A 23,755-nucleotide genomic window follows, 5' to 3' on the forward strand; every position below is an offset into this window, starting at 1 on the left:
TTACAAGATGAGCCGTGTGAACTACAACAGCCTCAAGCAGTGCTTCTCCACACATGTTACGTTACTTACGTACATAACAGAGGTTATTCGGTTGAGCCATGATTCGGATGGGTGTATGTACAGAGAGGAGGCATCACAAGCAGTGGTTTGTCAGGCGCAGTACATGTACAAACATACATATGGATGCCATTGCAATATCCCGTTCCATACATGGGGCCTACTGTGGATGCGTACATGAAAATGTACCTTCTCCGGTTCAGTAAACTAGTTACTTGTCGTAGTTCTATGCGCACATATGATACGAGAGCAACAATTTTTACGAGCCAGAGAAAGTATACTTAGTAAGCAATCAACAAGAAAACACGGAGAGTACTGTAAAAGCCATTATTCTAACGAGGCGCATATATAACGATTTCCCAAAATTGACTAGTTTACGTGTACCAAAGGTAACGATTCTCACTCATTCTCAACGCTCAATAGGACAGTATATTTATCGATTTCTGAATAACGATTTCTATTTTAACGACAGATTTCTCCTCGTTAACTCGTTAAAGTTAGCACTTCGTTATATATACGGCTTTTACAGTACATACAATCCGCACGAGAGACGTCAGTCAGCGCACCCAATGGCTGGGTGTCAGAAAACGTGGACTAGTGGAGCAAGGCGGCGAGATAGGATCCACATACCCATCATCGCATCAGGAAGTACTAAGCATTTTGAAAATAGACAATCAACCATGCGTTAGTCTGTAATGCTAGATGACTCTGGTGTATGCAGTCTTGGCCATCATAGTGAGAAAAGCATGACCATATTATGGTCATGCTTTTCTCACTATACACCAGCAGTACGAAAAAAGAGAACAGACATTTCAAACGGGTTTTCTTTCAACATTTACCTTCAAAGGTCTTTAAAAAGACCTCAAAGCCTCGAAAGATACCTAACAAAACAAAAAATTCGCGTCACGTATTTAGCCAATGGCTAAAAATGTGTATGACTGAGTGTGTGAATGAAATCAAAAGAAAACTTGAACCTAACACACATCAAGCGTTCAAAACTAGTTCCAAATCGAACATCGCAAATATAGATCAAAAGGTAGAGGGTGACTAAATAGAAATTCCAACTGATAAAAACATACTTCAGTATATGAAGTCACTCTAGTGCACTCGACTAGAGCGCACGTGAATTTGTTAAATAACACGCCCTAATCGAAAGGATGTGTTTGGCTATTGCCTCGCTTGTTTTTAACAGATGAAAGCGAGGGAAACAAATTGCCGAAAGCTTTGCCAATAGTCCAGCCACACTGGGGTGAACAGTGAGCAATGCACTAGGTCACTGTATATCGCCTATCTAAACTAGACTAAGCTGCCAATGTTAAAGGCCTGCAACGCCTATTGCTACAACAACGTAGGGGTAGTTCATCACTTTGTCGAATTGTGGACGTATACAGTGAAGAGCATGAAGGGTGTACACCCGCTGCGCAGCACCTGATCCTTAAACATACTCCACAACCATGCCTGTAACCACAGTATACTCACAGGTCACCTCAACAGCTTACTCGAGTGATGGATGGTTGCCGGCTTGCCGCTGAGGCAGGTCACCACGGCAGGTTGTGCAAGTCAACATTACCACCGCTGATAATGACGGCCACTCGCTTGAGACCGTGCTCCTTGGCGAGGTCCTTGAAGCGGTCGCTGAGCACTGCAGCCACTGTCGACGCACCGCTGGGTTCAACCACCATCTATATTAAGCGCAGACAAATACGCCACATGGAAAAACACCTCATCAAGTCCTGTTACCGGAGACGATAGTGTCATTAATGGCGAGTAAATCCATTCAGAACCAGGGCACTTGGAGCAAAAAGGGGAAACATTTAGCTATCTCATTGGCTCTGCATCCGAGTCTATTGAGCTATCTCACTACAAATTGGACGCCAAGTAACCGCCTGGGGCACACCCAGAATCACTCAAGAAATTGCTGGGCCGTCCCCACTCAGCCCAGCATAATAAAGCACAGCAGGTCTTGCACAAAAATGCACAGGTAAAATGCTTACACAATACATAATTATGTACAACATGTACACACAAACATTTGGCAAATGACGGGACATGTAACAGGAGCATAGGGGCCATGTAAGTAGTTATGTAACTGTAATCAGTACAGAACACATAGCACCAAAGTAGAGACTCTGTAACAGCAGGGTGCCACACCTGATTCATCATAGTACACAACACTATCAATTGCAGGACAGGGGAATGTCTCATCGACAGCTGCCCCCGCTATGTAACAGTTATCACACAAACCAAGGCAACAGTGCAGTTACTGAGTACTACTAGCAGATTTGCTGCACAGCGGTAGTGCATTGCAGCCCAATCACCATACGTACACTGACTGCGAACTTTGGAAACACTTCTCAAGCAAGTCACACAGCAGGACAGCCCAGAGTACATCGGGTCGGCATTTCATAACGACTCAAGTACTCAAGTAGTTACGTTCATCAAGTGAGTTTTTATGATAGAATTGATACTGGCATTGGATCACATGACAGAGCAACTACATGTATAACAGCCCACAGAACACAGTAAAGTAGAGTAGGGCATCACGACCAAACAATCAGTGACATGCAGTGCAACACGTACACGCAATTGTGCACTCTGTGGCGTCTCCAGAAAGGTCATAAATTAACAGACGAAGGCATCAGACAACAGAACAGTGTTTTAGCTGATTACGGGCACACTACGATCAACAGCATGAACCTGATTGGTTACAATGAACACATGGAAACATCCAAGTAGCTGGTGAGGACTATGGAATGTCCCCTATGGCAGTCCTGGCCATGCAGCTCAACATTTCAACAGCGCACCCCTACTGAGATCACTATAGCACAACCGGTGCCACAGCACAACACATCCCAGTCTCTTTGACCGCAGCCGCACACAAAGGCTGTACGGCAGTGAACTCATTACATGACCGCACTAACCTTCATGTTTTCGAAAGCAAACTTCATTCCAGCAATGATTTCCTCATCCTCCTGCAAGCCAAACGTCAACGCAAAGCAGAGTAATTTGAAATTTGAACAGAACTATACATCGGAACACTCTAGCTAGGAGCAGGAAGAACCTAAAACCTCCCTATGCTTCACTCACTCCAATACCTTCTTCCAGAAGTGGTTCATTGAAGAATTCTGGACCAATTGTTCCTGTAATATTGAATCAGTGGCTGTTAGCTGTGGACGGAGTTGTCCCTTTCGGTAGTTGGTATTCCAGTAATAATTTGCTTCTAGTATGATCCAGACTAAACGAGACATACGGGTAAGATACGGCATCATTGGCCAATGACCACACACACGCAACAGTTTGGCTTAATCTAGCTTTCCACATACCAGAGCAACGGTGGACTTCTCGGCCATATCTCGTATGATTGGCCAGGTCAGACTGCCTGGCTGCTGGATACGCATACCATCAGCAATTGTATTCATCAAGCGTGGCGGGTTGGGCCACAGACGCTCGCCTGAACCAAAGCAAAGCATACACACAGCATGACAGTTCGCAATGTACACACAGACTGATCTGCAGTACAGTGTTTTGCCCCGGAGGCCAAGTGGCCACGCATGTTGATTTGGGGACAAACTTCTTGGACAAGTTGTGTAGAGACGTATAGTAGAGAGAGCTTGGCTCGTGCCTTCTCTGTCGCGAACGCGATCGTAATTTCCATAATTATCACTTAGACATAAATGTGTAGTGCTAGAGCCTACTACAGGTCCTCCCTCATTATAACGAGTCCGGTTACTACATAAACCCCGTTAGTAAATAGAAAGCTGAAATCCCCTGGCAAAACGTGGTCTATACAACTGTTTACAGGTCCGGTTACAACATAATCCGTTAGTACATAAAATCCGTTATAACGACTCTTTGACCAGGTCCCTGGAGTGCCAAACCCTCAGTATAAGATAATATTGACCATGCAGGACCAAGGCCAAAACACGTTGGATAAAGCAGAAAGAGGAAACGTATTATGTCTATGTATTCGTGAATATGGACGATCCTTTTTTTTTTTTTTTTTTTTTTTTTTTTTTTTTTTTTTTTTTTACTAGAGCCACGTAAACCCGTCATGTGTGAGCCATGAATAAGGGGAGTGGTGGCTTTGCATCAAAGGAAGAGTTATGTTGGAGTAACTTGGAGATTTTCAATTATCTTATAACGAGTTGAAGCATCGATAATTTATGTTGTATCGAGGGTAGCCCCGGTAAGTACGAAGTAGTGCCTATTTCACCTTTAGCTGCAAGTCCTGCTACAAGATAAGTCTCGTTATAAGATAACTTTTTCGATGGCCCAGAGATTATCTACTAATGAGGGAGGACCTGTATTTAATTTTGGTTGGATTTTCGCACTTTGAATTTTTTTTGAATAGACCCTTTGCACAGCGTACGCATTATGTCATCATTATCATGACGTCAGGGACCCGTGCTAGGTTGGAAGCAACTTGGCAGTAGGATCGCCAAGCCCTACTCAAGGGCCAGTTTTATTTGCAACCGCGGGAAACAAAGCCCCCATGACGCCGTCTTTTCAGGCCTTCAGGAATGGCCGAAATTCCGAAATTTGTGGAGGACTCTACCTGGCCCTCGTCGTCTCAGTGGCCGGTCAAGGGCAATCAAAGGGTGTTTTCGGCTCCGTAGGGATACCTTCTACCCCAATATGATATTAGTTTGAGGATGAGCTGCGTGAAGCGAAGTTACAGGGCTGATGTTTGTTGGACGTCGTCATTTCCATTTGCATTCATCAATCATTGGGCTCGAAAGAACTGGCTGGTAAGTGAAAACTGTATAACTGGCACTAAAGCCACTTGGTGGGTAGGTTGCCGCAACACTCTAGTTTATCAAACAACAAAAGAAAGCAGTGTGGGTGCTTGCCACACAACGCGGCACGAAATTCCCAGAGGTGTGTTGCCATTACGTGAAAATCACGACGTAATATTTTCGCACATATCAGGGGCGATATGTCTCTGTTTAGTATAGCAATCATGGGCAATGCATGTGTGACGCATCTATTGACAAAGAGCAAATGATGTAAAGTAATGTCGTGCCTTCCATAATGCTTGGACTTGAAAAAAGTAGCATTTAGCCAGTGAGTACTGTGGTACTCTAAAGATTTCCTTGAGTATGGATTTGTATTGCTCAAATAATGGAGGTGAATACGCCAGGAAATCTTTAGATTTTTCATAATATAGCAGTAGGGGATAGTCCGAAAAGATTCTTGGTACACTGCAGTATACATAATTATAATATACCATGCACATCATAAGCCGCGTCATGTTCCTGCTGTTGGAGCTGTTTGTGCTGGTACCACTGTGGTTGTCGTAGCTGAACATGATGATGCTGCTGCTGCTGTTGCTAATGAGGAGATTTGGGTTGATTATGTGACGATAGGTGCTGCAAATGGTTGTTGTCAGGGGTTGGTGCTACAGCTAGTTGTGCTATTACGACGGGTTATTTTGCAGCAACAAATTGTGGGGCTTTGAAGGGTTGTGCAGATTTGCTGCAAGGTTTGTGCTGGTGCTTGAGGTGCGCTCACGCTGCACATACTCCCCCCCCCCCCCCCCCCACTGAGGCCGCAATCAGGATTTGTAACGTAACTGTGACGTTCAGTTCATGTGTGTGCTGTTGCCATTCAACTTACCCGCTTTTGCGCATGGCCACCGGTTTTGGTCGCAATGTGAGCATGCCCTCAGTGGGTTGTACTGCTGCTGCTGCGATTGTTGCTGCTGCTGCCACTGGCATTACCGCTACCGCTGGTGTTGCTTTTTTTAGCATTGTTGCTGCTGTCGCTCCTCCTGGGACCCGTGTTGCTGCTGTGATCGTTATTGAGTCTGTACACTTGCCGTTGCAGTCTTGAATCTGGATCACTTTATCAATGGTCCTTGTGCACGTTGTACAGATGTACGAATTCCCGTAGTTGTTTGTATTCCTGCTTGGGTGTTCGTTGTGTGCCATACATGCACATTTGATCGACCAATTTAGACCAATAATCATGGGAAGACAATCGCTTTTCCAGCTTCATCACTTTGGATAGAGCTCAAGACTAGCTAGATCTTCTTTGGAAAAATGGTTCCGTATGAAATGCCTTCAGGGCACGTTTCATAAAGCAAAGAGCAGTGAACACGTTTTTCGGTACATTCAACACCCAACACAGTCTACAGGATTCTACAAGATTCTATGAAATTTCTTGCATCTGTACAGCATTACTTGTTGAGTACAGAAACCCATGACTAGGCATTACATGAGTTGAAAATGTTGCCGCGGTACATGTATTTGTCGCGATGTCTACGTGTGGTATATCGGTCCTGTGGAAACCACGACAGGTGTCTTCGCAGTTGATTCTTTACCACTGCGTGTTATTTTGTGTGTTATCTACAGATGTCATGGAGAACGTGTGCAGCATACCTTTCTGAACCCCGACAGACATGTGTCGGTCAACCATTGACATTATAGCAATGTATGCATGGCAGCAATGTTTATCAGCTCAGCCGAATGTCTATATGTTTCCACCACGTCGATCAGGAAGGTGTGTACATGCTTGATTCTGCATGTAACTGTGTGGCTTGGCCTCTAGCACTGTATACTATTGTGTATATTCTGCTTCAAACATTCACCGCAGTGACTTCCAGAGGTTAAGACAATTTGATAGCAGTTCGAATGGCATATCTCTCGCTTGCATACGATAAGCCAAACTTGCCAAATCGCCAATTCTATGCTCACGTTGCCATACCACGTCAATCACATACATGTATCATACATTACATTGGGCTCTTTCGATTACACATTCTCGACCCAGGTTTTATAATCCTTGAATGACCAGAATGAACGGATTGCGGCTATGTAAACAAACTACACGTAGAAATCGTAAAGGGGGATCACGTGGGATCCCGTACACCCTCGCCCGCAAGTGTACCTAGCATGGCGTGTACGTCGAGTGTGTAATTTCTGAATTCTAGAAACGACGAGATTTTGTGTAATAGGACGCGCCCATTGTAGATACTTCTTACCTTAGTTGGTGCCATTCTGGAGTTGTTGCTTTTTTGTGTTGCTGTGTGCAGGGTGTCTGGTTCTTGCCTCTGCCGCAGAAGATTCCATCGCTGCTCCAGGATTGAGTTGTAGAGGAACTGCCGCATGTCCGACCCATCTCGGTGAAGCACGATGCCGTGATTGATCAGTGATGGTGATGATGGCCTGTACCTGGTGGTCTGTGCTGGCTGGTGCACGCTACCCTATCCACAAGTTGCCTGTCAGGATGTGCAGCTAGGCATTGTAACATGTGCTGCAATACCAACCTTCTGGTGTCACCTCTATCTGGAAGTTGACTTGCAGATACTACTGTATCGGAGAACAAGTTTGGCGAGTCCCGCCGTGGCTGTTTTGTGATCGCTGTTGACGCATTCCACATGCTAGTCTATCATGTAGCTACTAAGAATTAGCATGGCGCTTTGGCATTTGGGATACGTGGCAGTGCATGTCACCCTCACAGTCGTCAGCACTGCACAGTGGCTTCGCCGGTTGGCCGGCTACTCTTCGCTGCCGGCCATTTCGCTATACCGTTATCAGGCTTTATGCGAGGCCAGCTTATACATACATTATGCTGTTGACGGCTTTCTGGCTTCGCAGTCTTGTACAGTTTGTGGATGTGTAAACTGGTATGGCTCTTCACATATTGCGCGTTCCGGGCCACATTGCTGACATTGCCGCATGTGTTCGTCCCATTTCTATTATCCAAGTAAGTGTTTATTTTCATTCCTTGTTATGGTGGTATCATGGTGGTATAGTTTCCAGCCTCCACCCACTGTTTCTGATTTCGGCTGTGTTGCAGTAGCTCGCCAGTATGATAATCATTATGACTATATGACGCGAATTTCTAATAAAATATGACTGCTGAAAACCTGGCGAGAACAGACTAACTCGATAACTGGCACTAAAAAGAATCCTCTCACCGATACATCTAAGCAATATCTGTGCACACATGCAAAAAGAATTGCAATCGGTTAGTGCCAAACAATGCGGCACGAAATCTGCGGAGGGACGTTTTGAATCCAAGAATATATTTACCATCCAGAAAGCCGACGAGGACGACGCTGTTTCTCATCTGTGGCCGTCGCGAAAAGATCTCAGGGGAGTGTGTATCCGTAGGATTGTGTAGAGCGCAAAGAATCGAAGCGAAGTGGAGTATTCTCGGTGCGGTGGCTGTCTTTGTTTTCGTCGGCATTTTGTTGTCTTGAGAATTTTCCTCCACGAAGGGCTTCAAATTTCCCGCGACTGCTAATAAAAGTGCAACTTTTAGACGGCTTTTTTGAATCTGGCGATCCTACTGTTGGGACATGTCCCATCCTCGATTATAATAAATTATTATTGTTTTCAAATTGATATTAGAGTTTTCTTCCCCTTCTTCTTGCGCTTGTTCCTTGCCAAGCAGTCCGCTTTTTGCATTTCTGTAGTCTGTGTCCATTGTGGTGATGGGTATATGTTCTATTGCCCGCTGTACGAAGCGGACGGGTCGAGATAAAATCAAGAGGTTTTCTCTTCCCAATGTGAACTCGAAAACGAAAAGTGCTGACATCGAACTGGTCAAGGAGAGGCGACGGCTGTGGATTGCAGCGATAGCCAGAGCAGACCTAGTTGGGAAGACATTGGATGATGCTCGTGTTTGCAGCGATCATTTCATTTCCGGCCGCCCTTCTGAACTCTGGGACAAAACAAACCCAGATTGGGTTCCTTCGAAGAATTTGCCTGGTCCTGGCAAAAGGAAGGCGAGTGAGGAGCAGGTAGTGGAGCGTTATGCCCGTCGCAAAGCCAGACAGAGAGTGGAGGAGGCCCATTCAGAGGCTGCAGCTTCATTGGATGTCAATGATCCGCCACATCTGTGTGATGTTGGCGTTGCCTCGTTACAACCACCACCATCACCTGATGCTGGGCCTGCTGCTTTAGATCTGTCACCGCCACATGATGTTGATGATGAGAGTGACGTCCTTGTGGAGGAGAGCATGGATTTATCCAATTTTCCACCTGGCCAGCTGGTTCAAGAGCTAGACTTTTCTGAAGAAGGCAGTAAGGACACCAATGACAAATGCGTGGGGACGTTGTTATCTGGTGATGATATAACATTTGCCTTTCAATCTTTAACGGAAGCCACCTTCTCACCTTCTTCCCTCCATGCTCCAACGGCTAGCTCCAACAACTTGGACGTCCAGGTGCAGCTGGCCAGGCTATCTACAGAGAACAAGGGCTTGCAAGATAGGCTGACCAAGCTGACAGCGGAATACAAGGTGCTTGAAGGCAAATTGGCCAGTCACGCGCCGTTCACGCAAGCCAAGTTGCAAAATGATGGCGATGTGCGGTTCTTTACGGGTTTGCCAACCTTCGAGATGTTACTGGCTGTGTACGAGCATGTGCGTGAGGGAATGCCAGACTCATTTGGCTGTGCCTTGTCCCCGTTTCAAGAGATGGTTGTTGCCCTTGTGAAGTTACGGTTGGACTCATCATTACAAGACCTGGGCCATCGGATGGGTGTATCGGCTGGCACCATTTCCCGCATTCTTACCAAATGGTATACAGCCATGGACCGTCGACTATCACATTTGGTTGTCTGGCCAGGGAGGGAGGAGCTACAAGCGACAACACCAGTTTGTTTCAGGGAGGCGTTTGGCGTGAAAGTGTCATCAATCATCGACTGCTTCGAAGTGTTCATAGACAGGCCTTCAAACTTGTACACCCGTGCCCAGACATGGTCGAACTACAAACAACATAACACAATTAAAGTGCTGATTGGGATCACCCCGCAAGGTGTCATCTCCTTCATCTCCGAGCCGTGGGGCGGGCGCGTCAGTGACAAGTATCTAACCCAGCACTCTCAGTTCTTGTCAAACCTTTTACCTGGAGACATTGTCCTTGCAGACCGTGGCTTTGACATCCAGGAGCTAGTTGCCGTGCAGGGAGCCAAGCTCCACATCCCAGCGTTCACAAGGGGTAAGAAGCAACTGTCGGCCGATGATGTGCATACCACCCGCAGCATCGCAAACGTGCGCATCCACGTCGAACGAGTTATTGGGAATCTCCGCAAGAAATATTCTATTTTGCGAGGAATACTGCCGATTGATTTCCTGCGTAGTCGCTCTGGAGATGACCGACCTTTGATTTGCCGTATCATTCCTGTATGTTGTGCCCTGACCAATCTCTGTGATTCGGTTGTGCCTTTCGAGTGACTACACCCGATGACCCGTTTCGACTTCACTTGACTTGTCCACGGAGACGGTGGAGAGCCCGAACGTGATGGCTGTAGAGTGTGTGTGTGTGTTTTGTTGTTGCTGAAATCACAGTTGTCCTTTTTACAGTTTCCAGATTTGCAAGTTACCTTCATTGTAATGACACTGCCATATCATGATCTTTTTTCGTTTCACTTGATTTGTTCACGGTGACAGCGGAGACACCGAACATGTTGGCTGTGGGCTTTTTCCTCTGTTGCTTGTATCTTCTGATCTTATCCCGCAATCTGAGAGCTGCCATGCAGTCCCGTAGATACAGTTTGAAAAAATTTATAACGATTTACTCGTCTTGTGTCCCACATACATGTACAGTCAACATTGGTTACAACGACATGCCTCCGGGCCTCAAAATCGTGTCCCTATATCCGCTGTATTGTTAGCTTGTGACAATACACCAGGGGCTTCTTAGCATGCAGCAATACCTACTTCTCGCTTGACTTCAATATACAGCAAGCAGAGCATGGGATATATTTTCACTCCCTGCATGGTTGAGACCAGCAAACACAATGCTTTGTGAGGTAGTGGTATTGTATTGGACTGGGGAACAGCCAAGGAAGGATGCCGCTTTTACGGACTAATATTAGCAGATGTGGAGAGATACTTGTACAAAACTACTACTCGTACGTCAGGCAGGCAAAGAAGAAATCAAATTTAGCAAAGAAATTCAGAAAATCAGAAAACATTCGCGTTCATGCTCTCCACATTCTCAGGTTATAAACAAAAACATCCTACTAGACTAACTTGTAATGGTCATGCCCGCAGTACAGTAGTTAGGGGCCAGGCAGCCAAGAGAGTACTGTGTCACTGGGGTATACAACCGGAATCCTTCTTCATAAACACATACACACACCCGTTACTTGCCCATTGCAACAGCAATGATAGCGAAAAGCTGTTCGTTCATTGTGCGTACAGGCACACACGCACGCACACACACACATGTGCACACACACACACACGCGCGCGCGCGCACACACACACACACGCGAGCTATATATGCTAAGGTCATTTCCAGTGGCAAGGGAAACTATAGTGGTTAATGAGTGGCACTACCACCATAAATAACACAAAATGACGAATACGTCAATGACTATAAAAAGGGGTACGCTGTATAACAGCAAGCACACAGCTTTCCATCCTCATCAGTCGTACATATATGATGAAAGTGGTGACCACAGCGGCAAGGACGAAGATCTAAAGAATAGGAGCATCCACTCTTGCAGCAGGCCTTCACCATTGACGGCGAATGAAGTGCCAGACTCGACGCCATCGGATACTGGACTTGGGCGATGCTCGCAGCTGACTGAAGAGAGAGGCTTTGCGTCGTCATTTGGACTGTCGAGGAAGATGTGGCTTCTCTGGCAGGCGACAACATTGGTGGTGGTTGTTGAGGGCCCATGGTAGTGCCAATACTAAGACGAGCACCCTTGGACGTATACCATTTCCCAACGAGCTCTGGCAAGATGCACCCAAAGAAGAACTTCTTCGCCTTTGTAATGAAGTCCTTCCAGGCATCACAGTCCGGGTAGATGCGTTCAACATGTAAATCATTCTTGCCATCCTCACAGAAGAGGCACAAACACAAATCACAGAAATCTGCTCCCGTAACATACAGCTGGGTCTGGATTTGCAAATAATAAGCGTGAGTCCGCTTGAGCTGTAACTTGCTCCCAACCATTTCCAGGCAAAACTTCTTGTCCTGGGAAGCCGAATCCAATGGAGTCCCCCGATGAGTATAAGGGCACTTCACCTCCACCAGACCGGATCCACAACAATCACATTGGACAATGCCATCCGGTGAGGCAGCGATGAATGGCAGCTCCTTGCTGATGACTAAACCAGAATCAGACACCTCGAAATTCATGTGATTGGCAGATATCATAGCAGTGTACCGCTCCCGTGCAGGGCCTTCGTGTTCTTGTCCCCAGCGTGTAGAGGGAGCACCCTTTGGCAGAGGATCGGGGTAGCATATAGCCTGGATGAGGCTCCTGGATGGAGACTGCGCAGATGTGTGACATATATCATACATTCGGGAAGCCGTCACACGGCCGGCTCTTTGTTCAAACCACACTCTGCTGCCAGATTGCATCCTTGTAGCTGTCTCAACAGCTGCCACTTCCCTCTCGCTTATGTCCACATTACTCTGTGCACACACATCAAGAAGCTGCTCATGGCTCATAGCGAGGCATTCCTCTTGATAAAGGCTATTCAGTGGCTTCGGGAGGGTGGGTGAAGTTGATGCTGGTACATAACCTGATAGGAAAGGCTTGATGACGGACAGGACGGCGGGCTTCGTTTTCAGGGACGCAAGGGTCTTATAGAAGCACTGCTTCTCGGCGTCTGAGGGTAGCTTCACACAGAGGCGCTTTGGGCTTGGGGGAGGTGACACATCTCGATCAAGTGCTTCCTGCCTCTGCTGAGGCGACGAGAAATCAATGTCTGCTACCCTGGCATACTCCATTTCCTTCTGAAAGGTTGGGACCTTCCACTGGCATGGCACTCCAGTTACGGTCGCGGCGGGTTCCTTATGCCGATGAACAGCCTCCAGGAAAAACAGAGTAGCAGCAACATGTGTGCACGTTTCTCCCAAGCCTGCCATACAGTTGCAGTGCGCACAGCAGACAACACCATCGGGGTCTGTGATAAGCCAACAGTGTAGTGGTGTTTCGCTGAACCTTTGTGAGTGACGGACCTGTGAGAGACATGGAGCACATGGAACACATGGAATGCACGTTCATCACTCACCAACAATTTGGAATAATTTGTACATATGCATACTGAGAAATATAGCCCTGGACATGTCCGCAAGAAGGGTATAGTAAGTACTACGTCAAGTCACAATCTCATGGCACAGTAAGTGGCGCATCTAGTACATGTGCTGAAATTTGTTTATCAATTATTCCCCTATAAGTTCAAAATTTGAACCACTTTCATACACACATACTAATCAGGAGTAAATAGCCAACTCAGCAGATTCAGTTTTGTCAGTTCTGCCATACTAGTGTTACCGATGAAGAGTGATTATTTATTGTGATGAACAAAACTCTTACCCGTGCTACAGTGACATGTTTCCCGCAGCACTCGAACGACTTCACTTCCTTCACCCAACCTGATACGAACTGGTTATATGCGTCAAGGCCCTTCTTTGCTTTAAACTGCTTTTTGGAGCAGAAACTCGTTTCATGGACCAAGTAGGACATAAGGTCAGACATTTCCACACACGGCTCAACAGGTTTCGCACCACGAGGAATGCCCAGCATTGGGTCGAATCCAGAAAGCAAAGACAATTTCTCTTCATATCGTTTCTTCCCAATGGAATCCAATTTCTCGGCATACACAGATAACTTGGGGGTAACTACTGGCTGCAGTGGGTCAGATGAGACTACAGGCTCCGTGTCCATCATAACAATCAATACAGACCAGTGGTAGAGCACGATGAAAGTGAAAATATGGACGTCAAAGTGGCATTCTCAATTGCCAAACATTCAATCTCCTTCACCATGTTCACGACATGTCCCATTTTGAAGAAACACCGTGCACGTGACAATGGTGAGTCATGGGTATGACGCGTGGCGTACAAAACGCAGCCTTTTTGGCCGCATATGCAAAGGGTCTATTTTGGCCTCATCAGGAAAAAAAACTTTTTCTGACCTTGCCGCGCTCCTTCCATATTCTGAATGGCTATAGGCATGCGCAGTATGGTACGTGCGCAAATTAGGCATGCGCGATCTTGGCCCGTATAAATTAGGCATGCGCGTTCCTAATCAGCCTCTTTTTTCTGATCACCAAGATTGACCTCGTGTTGTCATGGTTCTTGTGTGAATCCAAGTTTGCAGGCAGCTCGCCTTTTAGAGCAAGATGCCATGAGTGGATTGTTTGTAGTGCAACTGGCATGAGTATTATTAGATCAGGGTAGTCGCACGGCGACATTCTGCGACATTCTCCAGCTTCCATTTCTGTTGTACCCGTATTCTAAGAGAGAGAGAGAGAGAGAGAGAGAGAGAGAGAGAGAGAGAGAGAGAGAGAGAGAGAGAGAGAGAGAGAGAGAGAGAGAGAGAGAGAGAGAGAGAGAGAGAGAGAGAGAGAGAGAGAGAGAGAGAGAGAGAGAGAGAGAGAGAGAGAGAGAGAGAGAGAGAGAGAGAGAGAGAGAGAGAGAGAGAGAGAGAGAGAGAGAGAGAGAGAGAGAGAGAGAGAGAGAGAGAGAGAGAGAGAGAGAAAGAGAGAGAGAGAGAGAGAGAGAGAGAGAGAGAAAGAGAGAGAGAGAAAGAGAGAGAGAGAGAGAGAGAGAGAGAGAGAGGTTCTCTTAGGGACGAACAAAAAACATTGACCCGCATGCTGTGATGATAGTTATTGTTACCTACCACTTCTAATGCACTCCTCCAGCATCTTCTCCTTCGGTTCCACAATGAAAACTACATGATACACCACATGAATATGCACACACAGTGTACGCGCACAATCCACAATACACACATGCATGCATGCACAGGCATAGACATGTGATAACTACATAACGTCATAAAGCACTGACTTGTCAGTTTGAGCACTCTGGCAAGGTACGTTCGGACCTGGTTTAAATTTGGCTTCGGAAAATTTATTTTTCATTGCTATCAGGTTCGGCCTCATTTTCTCTGTGCTGCGCTGACGAGTCCACAAAGGACGAAACAGTTCTGTCCGCAGATTGAGTAATGTCATAAAGACTTCGTCTGCACTGTATGGCAGGCCCGACGAAACCGGTCTGGTTGGTCATAATCAGGCCACCACCGGACCACCAACGCATGGTTACTACCGAGGAGGTCATGTGTACCCAGCATCATACACAACACATTATGAGGTCATGTGTACCCAGCATCATACACAACACATTATGAGGTCATGTGTACCCAGCATCATACACAACACATTATGAGGTCATGTGTACCCAGCATCATACACAACACATTATGAGGTCATGTGTACCCAGCATCATACACAATACATTATGAGGTCATGTGTACCCAGCATCATACACAACACATTACGGTATGGCAGGACCAATCAAAACCTGCTTCCGGTGGTTCTGTATGTCACTCTAGATCCACAGCCGTGCTCACAGAAACCCGGGCGGAGTAAGCGCCGTATACCCATGCACAACGCAGTGTTCGCAGGCTTTTGACTATACCCTAGCAGTGCCCAGCACAGAATTGACTCACGATGCCAGGATATCACTGAGCAGCACTGTCTCCACTTACTGGCACACTGCCTAGCACAGTAGCAGTGTAGCAGTGTAGCAGTGTACAGGGAAACTCCCCTAATCCAGACTCCCCAGACCTGGACACTCTAGTCTACCAGTATACCGGGCACCTTTCCGACCCCCTACCTTTTTTTCTTCATTTTTTACTCTTTTTTTACTTCAATAAACACTGCCCCGCCGGGGAAGGGAACAGTGGGAGAACATGAAAAGGACAAAAGAGAACAATGAGAAGGTGGGTGCTACAGGGTAGCCATGTCGGAGTGCCTCAAGTCTCACCAACACGGCTGCCCTGTACCACCCACCTTCCCCTCTCCAGTCACAAAGAATGGCTTTTCAGCCCAAACACCTGAACCAGAGAATATTGATTGGCATAAAGGTTGCTACATGTACTTGCATGCAATCAGGATGCATGTTCCGTGTTCCGGGCAATGCCCGACCCAGCGTGCCCGACCCAGCGTGCCCCGCGGAGGGTGCCCTGAAAAGGGGAGTCCTACAGTACTCAGCACTGCTGCCAATACTCACCCTTTATAGAGGGCTTGATGCTCTTGGCGGCCATGAGAACACCAGATGCTAAGCCTCCACCGCTGATAGCTACAAGGATAGCATCCAGGTCTGGTACTTGATCCAGTAACTCCAGCGATATCGTACCCTGACAAGACAGAGAGCAGCAGCCTACAACCTGTCCACAATGATACGTACGAGTATGTAAGACATTATTATTGCACTGGTGCAGTGTGCACAAATCTGTCTTCGCACCAAGGCCAGCATGGAATCAAATAGGTCACCGCACCACATACCCATGCAAGCCCGGTACACAGCGACAGTTGTAAAGATTCACAGCAAACACTGTGCACAGTAATAATTACCAACTCAGGGATGCAGGCACCAGTTTCTCAGTCGGATTCCTTGTCCACAATTTCCATGCGGATGTGCTTACATAGATTTCTCAATAGATCAATCAAGCTAAACCAGCTCCCAAGTACCCTACCTGCCCGGACATGACATCAGGATAATTGTAGGACGGAATGGCTGTCAGGTTTTCCTGTGCTGCCAGCCGATCACATGTCTCTTGCCTGAGGATGTGTGCATATAAATACACGTACACGAACACGTACACATACATACACACACGTACACAAACACGTACACATACACACACACGCACACATACACGAACACGTACATACAGACACACACACACACACACACACACACACACACACACACACACACACACACACACACACACACACACACACACACACACACACACACACACACACACACACACACACACACACACACACACACACGCATGCATGTACACACACAAGGACGGAGAGATGGTTAATAGAAAAGCAATCCAATAATCCACTACAGGTAAATTCCTGTATATATGAGTACGATAAACAACTCAATACCTTGTCAACACAGTCCATTAGTATTGCCGCAAAGTACCGCGAGAGCACCCCGCCATCTCGTCCTTTCGTGGTCGTATTGTGGAGGTGGTCTGCTGTCTGTAGGTCATACGACATGAACCTTGTACACATATTGCATGTTTTGCAGTCAATCCGCACCTTCCACCGGACACGAGCTCCGCACAAAACCTGCCAAGTGTGACCTTAGTACACTAAGGTTCTCACATCGTACAAACTTCGTTGCACTCTGCCATATGATTTTCCTTTCCCTGGCTGTAAAATCAGGGTGGGTCTTTCTCGCGAGACGGGGCACTCTGGCGGTACTTTACGGTATCTGTGTCAGTACATGAACCTGCATTCCACCTCACCAGCTCAGCCAACAACACACTTACAGAACTTACAGCAGTACATGGAGAAAACGGCATGGTAATCGTTGTGGCAAGCACCATCGCAGTCACAGCAGACACACTTACACAGACGCATCCATTCCTGCCCATGCACACATGATCTCTCTCTCTCTCTCTCTCTCTCTCTCTCTCTCTCTCTCTCTCTCTCTCTCTCTCTCTCTCTCTATCTATCTATCTCTCTCTCTCTCTCTCTCTCTCTCTCTCACACTACTACTACTACTAAAGCATGACTGCCCATTGGGCAATGTCACCCCCGGAGGGGGCCAGAGTTTGGAGGGCACCGTCATTGGCAGGACTTCTGATGCCTCGTCAAATCTTGCTGTCGTCGGAAACGCTTCGGGCAATGCATGCAGATCAGCGGCAGTGATTCCCTATCGGCTGCAGCAAGACGTTTTCCACGGTTGCAGTTATGGCGGTTAAAACCAGCCCGGGACTTGAAGCAGCGATTGCAGCGTTGACAATGCTGAAAGCAGCAACTAGCGAGAGATGCCGTCAATGCCGTATCTGCATGTTCAGAGAGTGCAGGCTGGCAGCGATGAACTGCAAGCCCACCCTTACTACGGAACCATCGGCAGCAACTGACGCACTGTGCTGAACCACGCTGTTGGTGGACGGGAAGTTGGCGCTCAGCCAAACACTTGTGCCGTGCCTTGTCTTGAGGACGAGAGAAAGCCCAGTTGCAAGATGAGCAGAGTACGGATTTCTCTACTGCCCGAGGAGGCTGAAAAACCAGAATCTGCTCTCGCCAAGCTGACCGGTCTTGTGCGCAATCAAACCAGTTTGGAATGGACTTCGTGTCAGTAGCCACAACGTCTCTCCACCTGCGCCTGGGACCGCAGAAGGGGCGCGCAGCCAACAAACGACCAAACAACAGCTGCAATGGGACACGGTCCTCCGACATCCGAGCCACATGACCAAGCCACTCTAAACGACGATGGCGCATCTTAACAGAGAGTGGTACTGGGTCACCCCAGTGACGACGTAACTGCGCAGACGTGATGCGATCGGATTGCTGCTGACTGCGAGGGATGGCTAATATTGTGCGGATGCAGCCATGATGGAAGGCATCCAAACGTCTACTATCAGCTTTCAAGGGCGTCCAACACTCACTGCCGTACAGCAAAATGGACAAGACACAGGCCACGCATAGCTTTCGCTTACTGACTAATGACAGCGAGCGATCTGACAAGACTGGAAGAAGAGCTCCAAAGGCTTTGGAAGCCTCAGCTATGCGGCGACTGACGTCAGTAGAGGAGCGGGCATCCGGTGTCACGACGGACCCCAGATAAATGAAGGATGGAACGTGCTCCACAGTATCACCGTTGACGTTCATATCGGCTCTATCAGGCATGTTGACTTGGCTACCTGCCACGAGAAATTTCGTTTTAGCTGCGTTGACGCAGAGGCCAAAGGAAGAGGCAACCGTGCAGAATGTTTCAAGGCACTTCTCAGCACCAGGGCGGTCTTCAGCGAGCAAGACCGCGTCATCTGCGTACTCAATGTCGTTGATGATTGCGGCAGTAGACTGGCGAGCGGGCTTAGAGAAAAGGTTGCCATTGATGCTAAATTGGATGGGGATGCCAGGTGGATGGTCGCTGTCCTGCATCACTTGTGCCCACCGCTCAAGCACAACACCGAAGTACAGATTAAAAAGTACTGGGGCCATCACACAGCCTTGACGGAGGCCATTGTTGACCGCAAACGACTCGGTAGTGCTGGCACCGACGCGCACAGCTGCCTGCATGCTCTCGTGGAACGATTGGATTAGATTGAGGAGCCCTTCAGGAATGCCTAGCCTCCCCAATGCTAGCCAGAAAGCTTGGTGTGGTACGGAATCATATGCTTTCTTCAGGTCTACGAAGACAAAGAACAGCTTCTGACGGTGCTCGTACGATTTCTCGATGAGCTGGCGAATGGAAAAGATGGCATCAGCGCAGCTGCGACCAGGGCGAAAGCCACACTGAGATTCTGGAAGTTCTTGTTCCGCGACAAGTTGGAGACGGTCCTGAATGAGACGGCCACAAACCTTGCCAGCGACATCTAGGAGGGCAATGCCGCGCCAGTTGTTGCAGTTGGTCAAGTCACCCTTTTTGGGAATCGGGATGAGTTGGGCATCCCGCCAATCCTGGGGAACCGTTCCATTGGTCCATGCAGTGTGAATAACATCAAGCAGAGCCTCAAGCAATGGTGTACCACCAGCTTTAAGCAGTTCAGGTGCAATTCCAGATGAACCAGGAGCCTTGCAATTAGCCAGCTGGCGTATAGCCATAGTGAGGTCCTCTAGCGAGGGAAGTTGGCCGAGTGACTCATCAACTTCACGCTGCTCAATGTGGTCAAAGATGGTAGCATCGAAGGTGCTGCGAATGTTCAATAGACGGGCAAAATGCTGCAGCCAGCATTTCTCTTGCCCCTCCTGGGAGCTACAGATAACTCCGTCACTGACACACACACACACACACACACACACACACACACACGCACGTGCACACACACGTGCACACACACACACACACACACACGCACACACACACACACACACACACACACACACACACATAAACAAACAAACATAAGAAGACATACCGTGCCTGAGCAGTGGCCTCACATAAGACAACCTTGGCACCGTGACTGCGGATACCTTTAACTTTAACACTGGGTGCGTTCTCTGGTACGACAACAGTGCACGGTATCTTGGCACGTGCAGCAGCATAGGACAATGCTTGACCGTGATTACCACTGCTATGTGTGACCTGCATGAGCATAACAACAAGCATGGTGTAAATGATAATAGCCAAAAGGGCAACATCATCAGCAACGGTCACAGCAGCAACACCACCAGCGCCAGCATCAGCAGCAGCAGCAGCACCACCACCAGCAGCAGCAGCAGTAGCAGCAGCACCACCACCAGCAGCAGCAGCAGTAGCAGCAGCAGTAGCAGCAGCACCACCACCAGCACCAGCAGCAGCACCACCACCACCAGCGCCAGCAGCAGCACCACCAATAGTGCTAAGAAGTTTGTTTCTACATGTGCTCTGCAGTATATTGTATGATTGCCAAGCCAGTCCATGACCAAATCAACACACACACATGCATACAAGTCCATGCAATGTGGCTCAGTAGCAGTAAACGGTCATGCATGCAGATTGAGTGTGTACCAGGCCCGCCGGAACCGGTCCGGTTGGTCAGGTTATTACCGGACCAACTGTTCGACCACCAGCACATGTGTCCCACTGTGGACGGCATACGTACCCGCCATATCATCCACAAAGTATGAAAGGCCATGTTACTACCGGACCAATCAAAAACTGCTTCCAGCGGTCCTGTGTACAATGCAATTTCAGCATTAATTATGTACTTTTTACTGCACTGATCAGTGATTGCCCATAGTGTTCACACGGACCAACTTACCACACCTTTGCAGTTCGGATTGGTCTCCTTGAGATGCAGTATCTGGAGAGAGTCCAAACATAGCAACAATAATCATTGAGTCACATAGGGGTGAAAGGGGTGATCCGGGTAACCCGGGTACCCGTCTGTTTAGCTGCTGATCCGTTAGCAAACGAGTACCCGATAGTCGTGTAGGATGGTAGGGTACAGCATTATAAGCTTGCTTGTACAGTTGTACAGTTGGGTGCACATGTAGTTTTGAGTGTGTTTTTCCTCGTTCAATCCTGCTACATATCACAGTAACCATTGTAGCTACGACAATTTTCACTGTTTGCATGTAGGGCAGTGAGTGTGCACGCTCTGCTTGCCGCGGTGTACTGTACTTGCATGACTTCGCACATTCTCCTGGCGTGAAATCCGGAAGACTATAGTAGTAACTGTTGCCCGAAAATCTCTCCCCTATCAGATTGCCTGTAAAAGACATGTTGCGCTTACGATCACAAGCAAATGCAATGTTTTTGGAAAAAGTATGGCGGATAAAGGGTACCCGATAACCCGCCCGTTAAGCCAGATACCCGTTTGTTTCCTTAAAGGGTAACCGTTTCACCCCTAGGACTCAGTCACATATGCAGCACACACAGAGCAAAGCCTCCTCTCCACGGGTACTGCTAGCCAACACTGACCGCATTCAGAGCGCCACGCAACTTGAAGGCACCCGTCAGCTGCGTGTTCTCGGGCTTGAAGAAGACCTCCAGGCCCGTAGACTGGTTCACCGTGTTGTTAGTGGCAATGGCCGTGCGGTGCACCAGGTGCTGGATGCGCTCATGAGCGGCACGCACTGCCGCTAGGTCAATTGCGTACGCCATCGTCCTTACTTCTTGTCGTTGCCACTGCTGCTAGCACTACCGCGGGCGCACAGTGTAATCCTGCACTCGCCGTGCTGTATTCTACCTGTGCAGTGGAAAAGAGAGAAAAAAACCGTGTGAGTACACATGGTGATCATATCCTGACTGACAAGAACTCATATAGGTCAGGGCGATTTACTACATAATACCGTCAAGTACAGTTGATCCCCCCCCCCCCCCCCTCCCACGCCATGTCGCTTCCCAGCTGGGTTTTCGGCAGGGGGCGGGAATTAGATCAAGGCTGTCAAGTGCAGTACGATGTACAACAACGTGGAAGCTCCGACTCGATGTGCTGGATTGTGCACATTTTCATCCTGCAGTACTGGCACATATTGTGTACAGCAGTGCATGGTTCGTTTCAACATCGTATTTCTTTGTATACACCGAAGTCGCTTCACAGGCAGAAAATCGACAGGGGGCGGCAATTAGAGAGGGGGGGAGGGGGGAGGGGGGGAGGGGGGAGGGGGGAGGGGGGGAGGGGGAGGGGGGGGAGGGGGGGAGGGGGGGGGGAGGGGGGGGATCAACGGTACTTTACTGTACAAGTGCATTGCATAGGAATGTGGATGCTGCAAAGGACACCATCACCCGGTAAAGGCCACTACAGGGATAACATTCGTGCTGAAGGCATGAATACCATGTACAGTGGAGGCAAGTGAAGTCTGGGCAAATCAACATCAAGCAGAGCCGTGTCCACAGTACAGCGGCCCAGTATTCGTAGTGGGCTGTCACCGAGAAGCTGTACCGTAAAGTACCGCCAGAGCGCCCCACCATCTCATCCTTTCGTGGTCGTATTGTGGAGGTGGTCTGCTGTCTGTAGGTCATACGACATGAACCTTGTACACATATTGCACGTTTTGCAGTCAATCCGTACCTTCGAGCGGACAGAAGCTCCACACAAAACCCTGCCAAGCGTGATCTTAGTACACTAAGATTCTCACATCGTACAAACTTCGTTGCACTCTGCCATACGATTTTCCTTTCCCTGGCTGTAAAATCAAGGTGGGGCGCTCTCGCGAGACGGGGCGCTCTGGCGGTACTTTACGGTATTCATGAGGTCAAATTTCACTAGACACCACTGGAATAATGCACCAATATACAGACCCAGAGCCAGCTTCTGAGGGACGGTACGGCCCCAGGTCGGCTACAGGACTGATTAATTCCTTATGCCCAATTTAAAAAATTGGGAATATACATCTCTAGCTCTATGCATCATATCTTGTTTGTTTCAGCTACATATTTCTCTACAATGTAGCAACAGATACGACAGCTAGCGCAGTAGACCTCATTGGGCAAGAAGAATAGTTTAGGAGGGAGAGACTCTAGCGAGGAGTGTGTGAGGATAGCTTATTACAAGTACTTCCAGACAATCAATTGCACACTGAGCAGCCTATGCACTCTGGAATAGGCAAAAACTGGTACGGCCATGGCCCCACCAACCATACCAGTGGCGCCTGCCCTGATACATCTTTTGAGGGGAATCCTTGTCGACGCGCCCCCTAACAAGTAAGACATTGCGCATTCGAATGGGTTTTGAACGCACAGTCGGAACTCGCGCTCATTCGGTCCTCTTTTATCCGGTAGTCCGTGTGAGTAGATAATACGTACCACAGAGTACAGTGCAACTTGTATTCGTGGTATGAGGGCTTAAAGATAGGATTTTATTAATTTTCAAAATTGTAACTTGGTATGTTCGAACAATTTCGAATGTTCATGACTACATGTACTACGTGTATTTTCGAAGAACTTATTATGTGAGTAGTAACCCAAAGGTGTGGTGGCTTTTTCACACAAGAAAAATAGTGTCCTGTGCCAGCTGTGAAATACACCTGCAGCTCTAGACTGTATGCCAATACTGTCAGACTGACAATAGACACGAACTTCAATGAAATTGAAATAAACTTACAATTATTTGCACAATAGTTCTCTCTCCGTTTGGTCGTGTATCGACACTGCTGTTCTCGTCAACCGTAAGCTCCAAGAAGTAAAGTTCCTGGCCTGCTAGGTTGTTGACCAATGCAATATCGATGTCTATAATGTACGTATAGACGTCTCCCCTCTTGTTCTTTTTTATCTGGGTTTATATTTAAAAATATTTTTTTGACTTT

General features: G+C 47.8%; 3 protein-coding genes and 1 long non-coding RNA gene across 4 annotated transcripts; 2 read left to right on the forward strand and 2 right to left on the reverse strand.

Annotated features, from left to right (window-relative positions):
• Window positions 1–863: 863 nt before the first annotated feature.
• Window positions 864–23,738, reverse strand: LOC135814186 (probable serine racemase). The gene is made up of 10 exons (XM_065327268.1): window positions 23,554–23,738; window positions 21,429–21,696; window positions 20,767–20,808; window positions 19,942–20,108; window positions 16,522–16,606; window positions 16,056–16,182; window positions 14,662–14,712; window positions 3,381–3,508; window positions 2,979–3,029; window positions 864–1,739 (listed from the first exon to the last, which is right to left on the reverse strand). Exons 2-10 carry the CDS (start codon window positions 21,609–21,611, stop codon window positions 1,596–1,598), a joined length of 978 nt encoding a protein of 325 aa, XP_065183340.1. The 5' UTR covers window positions 21,612–21,696; window positions 23,554–23,738; the 3' UTR covers window positions 864–1,595.
• LOC135814188 (uncharacterized) lies at window positions 4,496–8,062 on the forward strand. The gene is made up of 3 exons (XR_010553162.1): window positions 4,496–4,805; window positions 6,411–6,558; window positions 7,091–8,062. It is a non-coding gene; the product is annotated as an uncharacterized LOC135814188 (long non-coding RNA).
• LOC135814183 (uncharacterized) lies at window positions 8,442–10,589 on the forward strand. The gene has a single exon (XM_065327266.1). It carries the CDS (start codon window positions 8,498–8,500, stop codon window positions 10,241–10,243), a length of 1,746 nt encoding a protein of 581 aa, XP_065183338.1. The 5' UTR covers window positions 8,442–8,497; the 3' UTR covers window positions 10,244–10,589.
• Window positions 10,815–13,719, reverse strand: LOC135814182 (uncharacterized). Its single transcript, XM_065327265.1, has 2 exons — window positions 13,351–13,719; window positions 10,815–12,992 (listed from the first exon to the last, which is right to left on the reverse strand). The coding sequence occupies exons 1-2, from the start codon at window positions 13,702–13,704 to the stop codon at window positions 11,391–11,393; spliced, it is 1,956 nt and encodes a 651-aa protein (XP_065183337.1). The 5' UTR covers window positions 13,705–13,719; the 3' UTR covers window positions 10,815–11,390.
• Window positions 23,739–23,755: the final 17 nt, after the last annotated feature.

This window comes from Sycon ciliatum, chromosome 4 (genome assembly GCF_964019385.1).
Source record: "Sycon ciliatum chromosome 4, ocSycCili1.1, whole genome shotgun sequence".
NCBI classification, from domain to species: domain Eukaryota; kingdom Metazoa; phylum Porifera; class Calcarea; order Leucosolenida; family Sycettidae; genus Sycon; species Sycon ciliatum.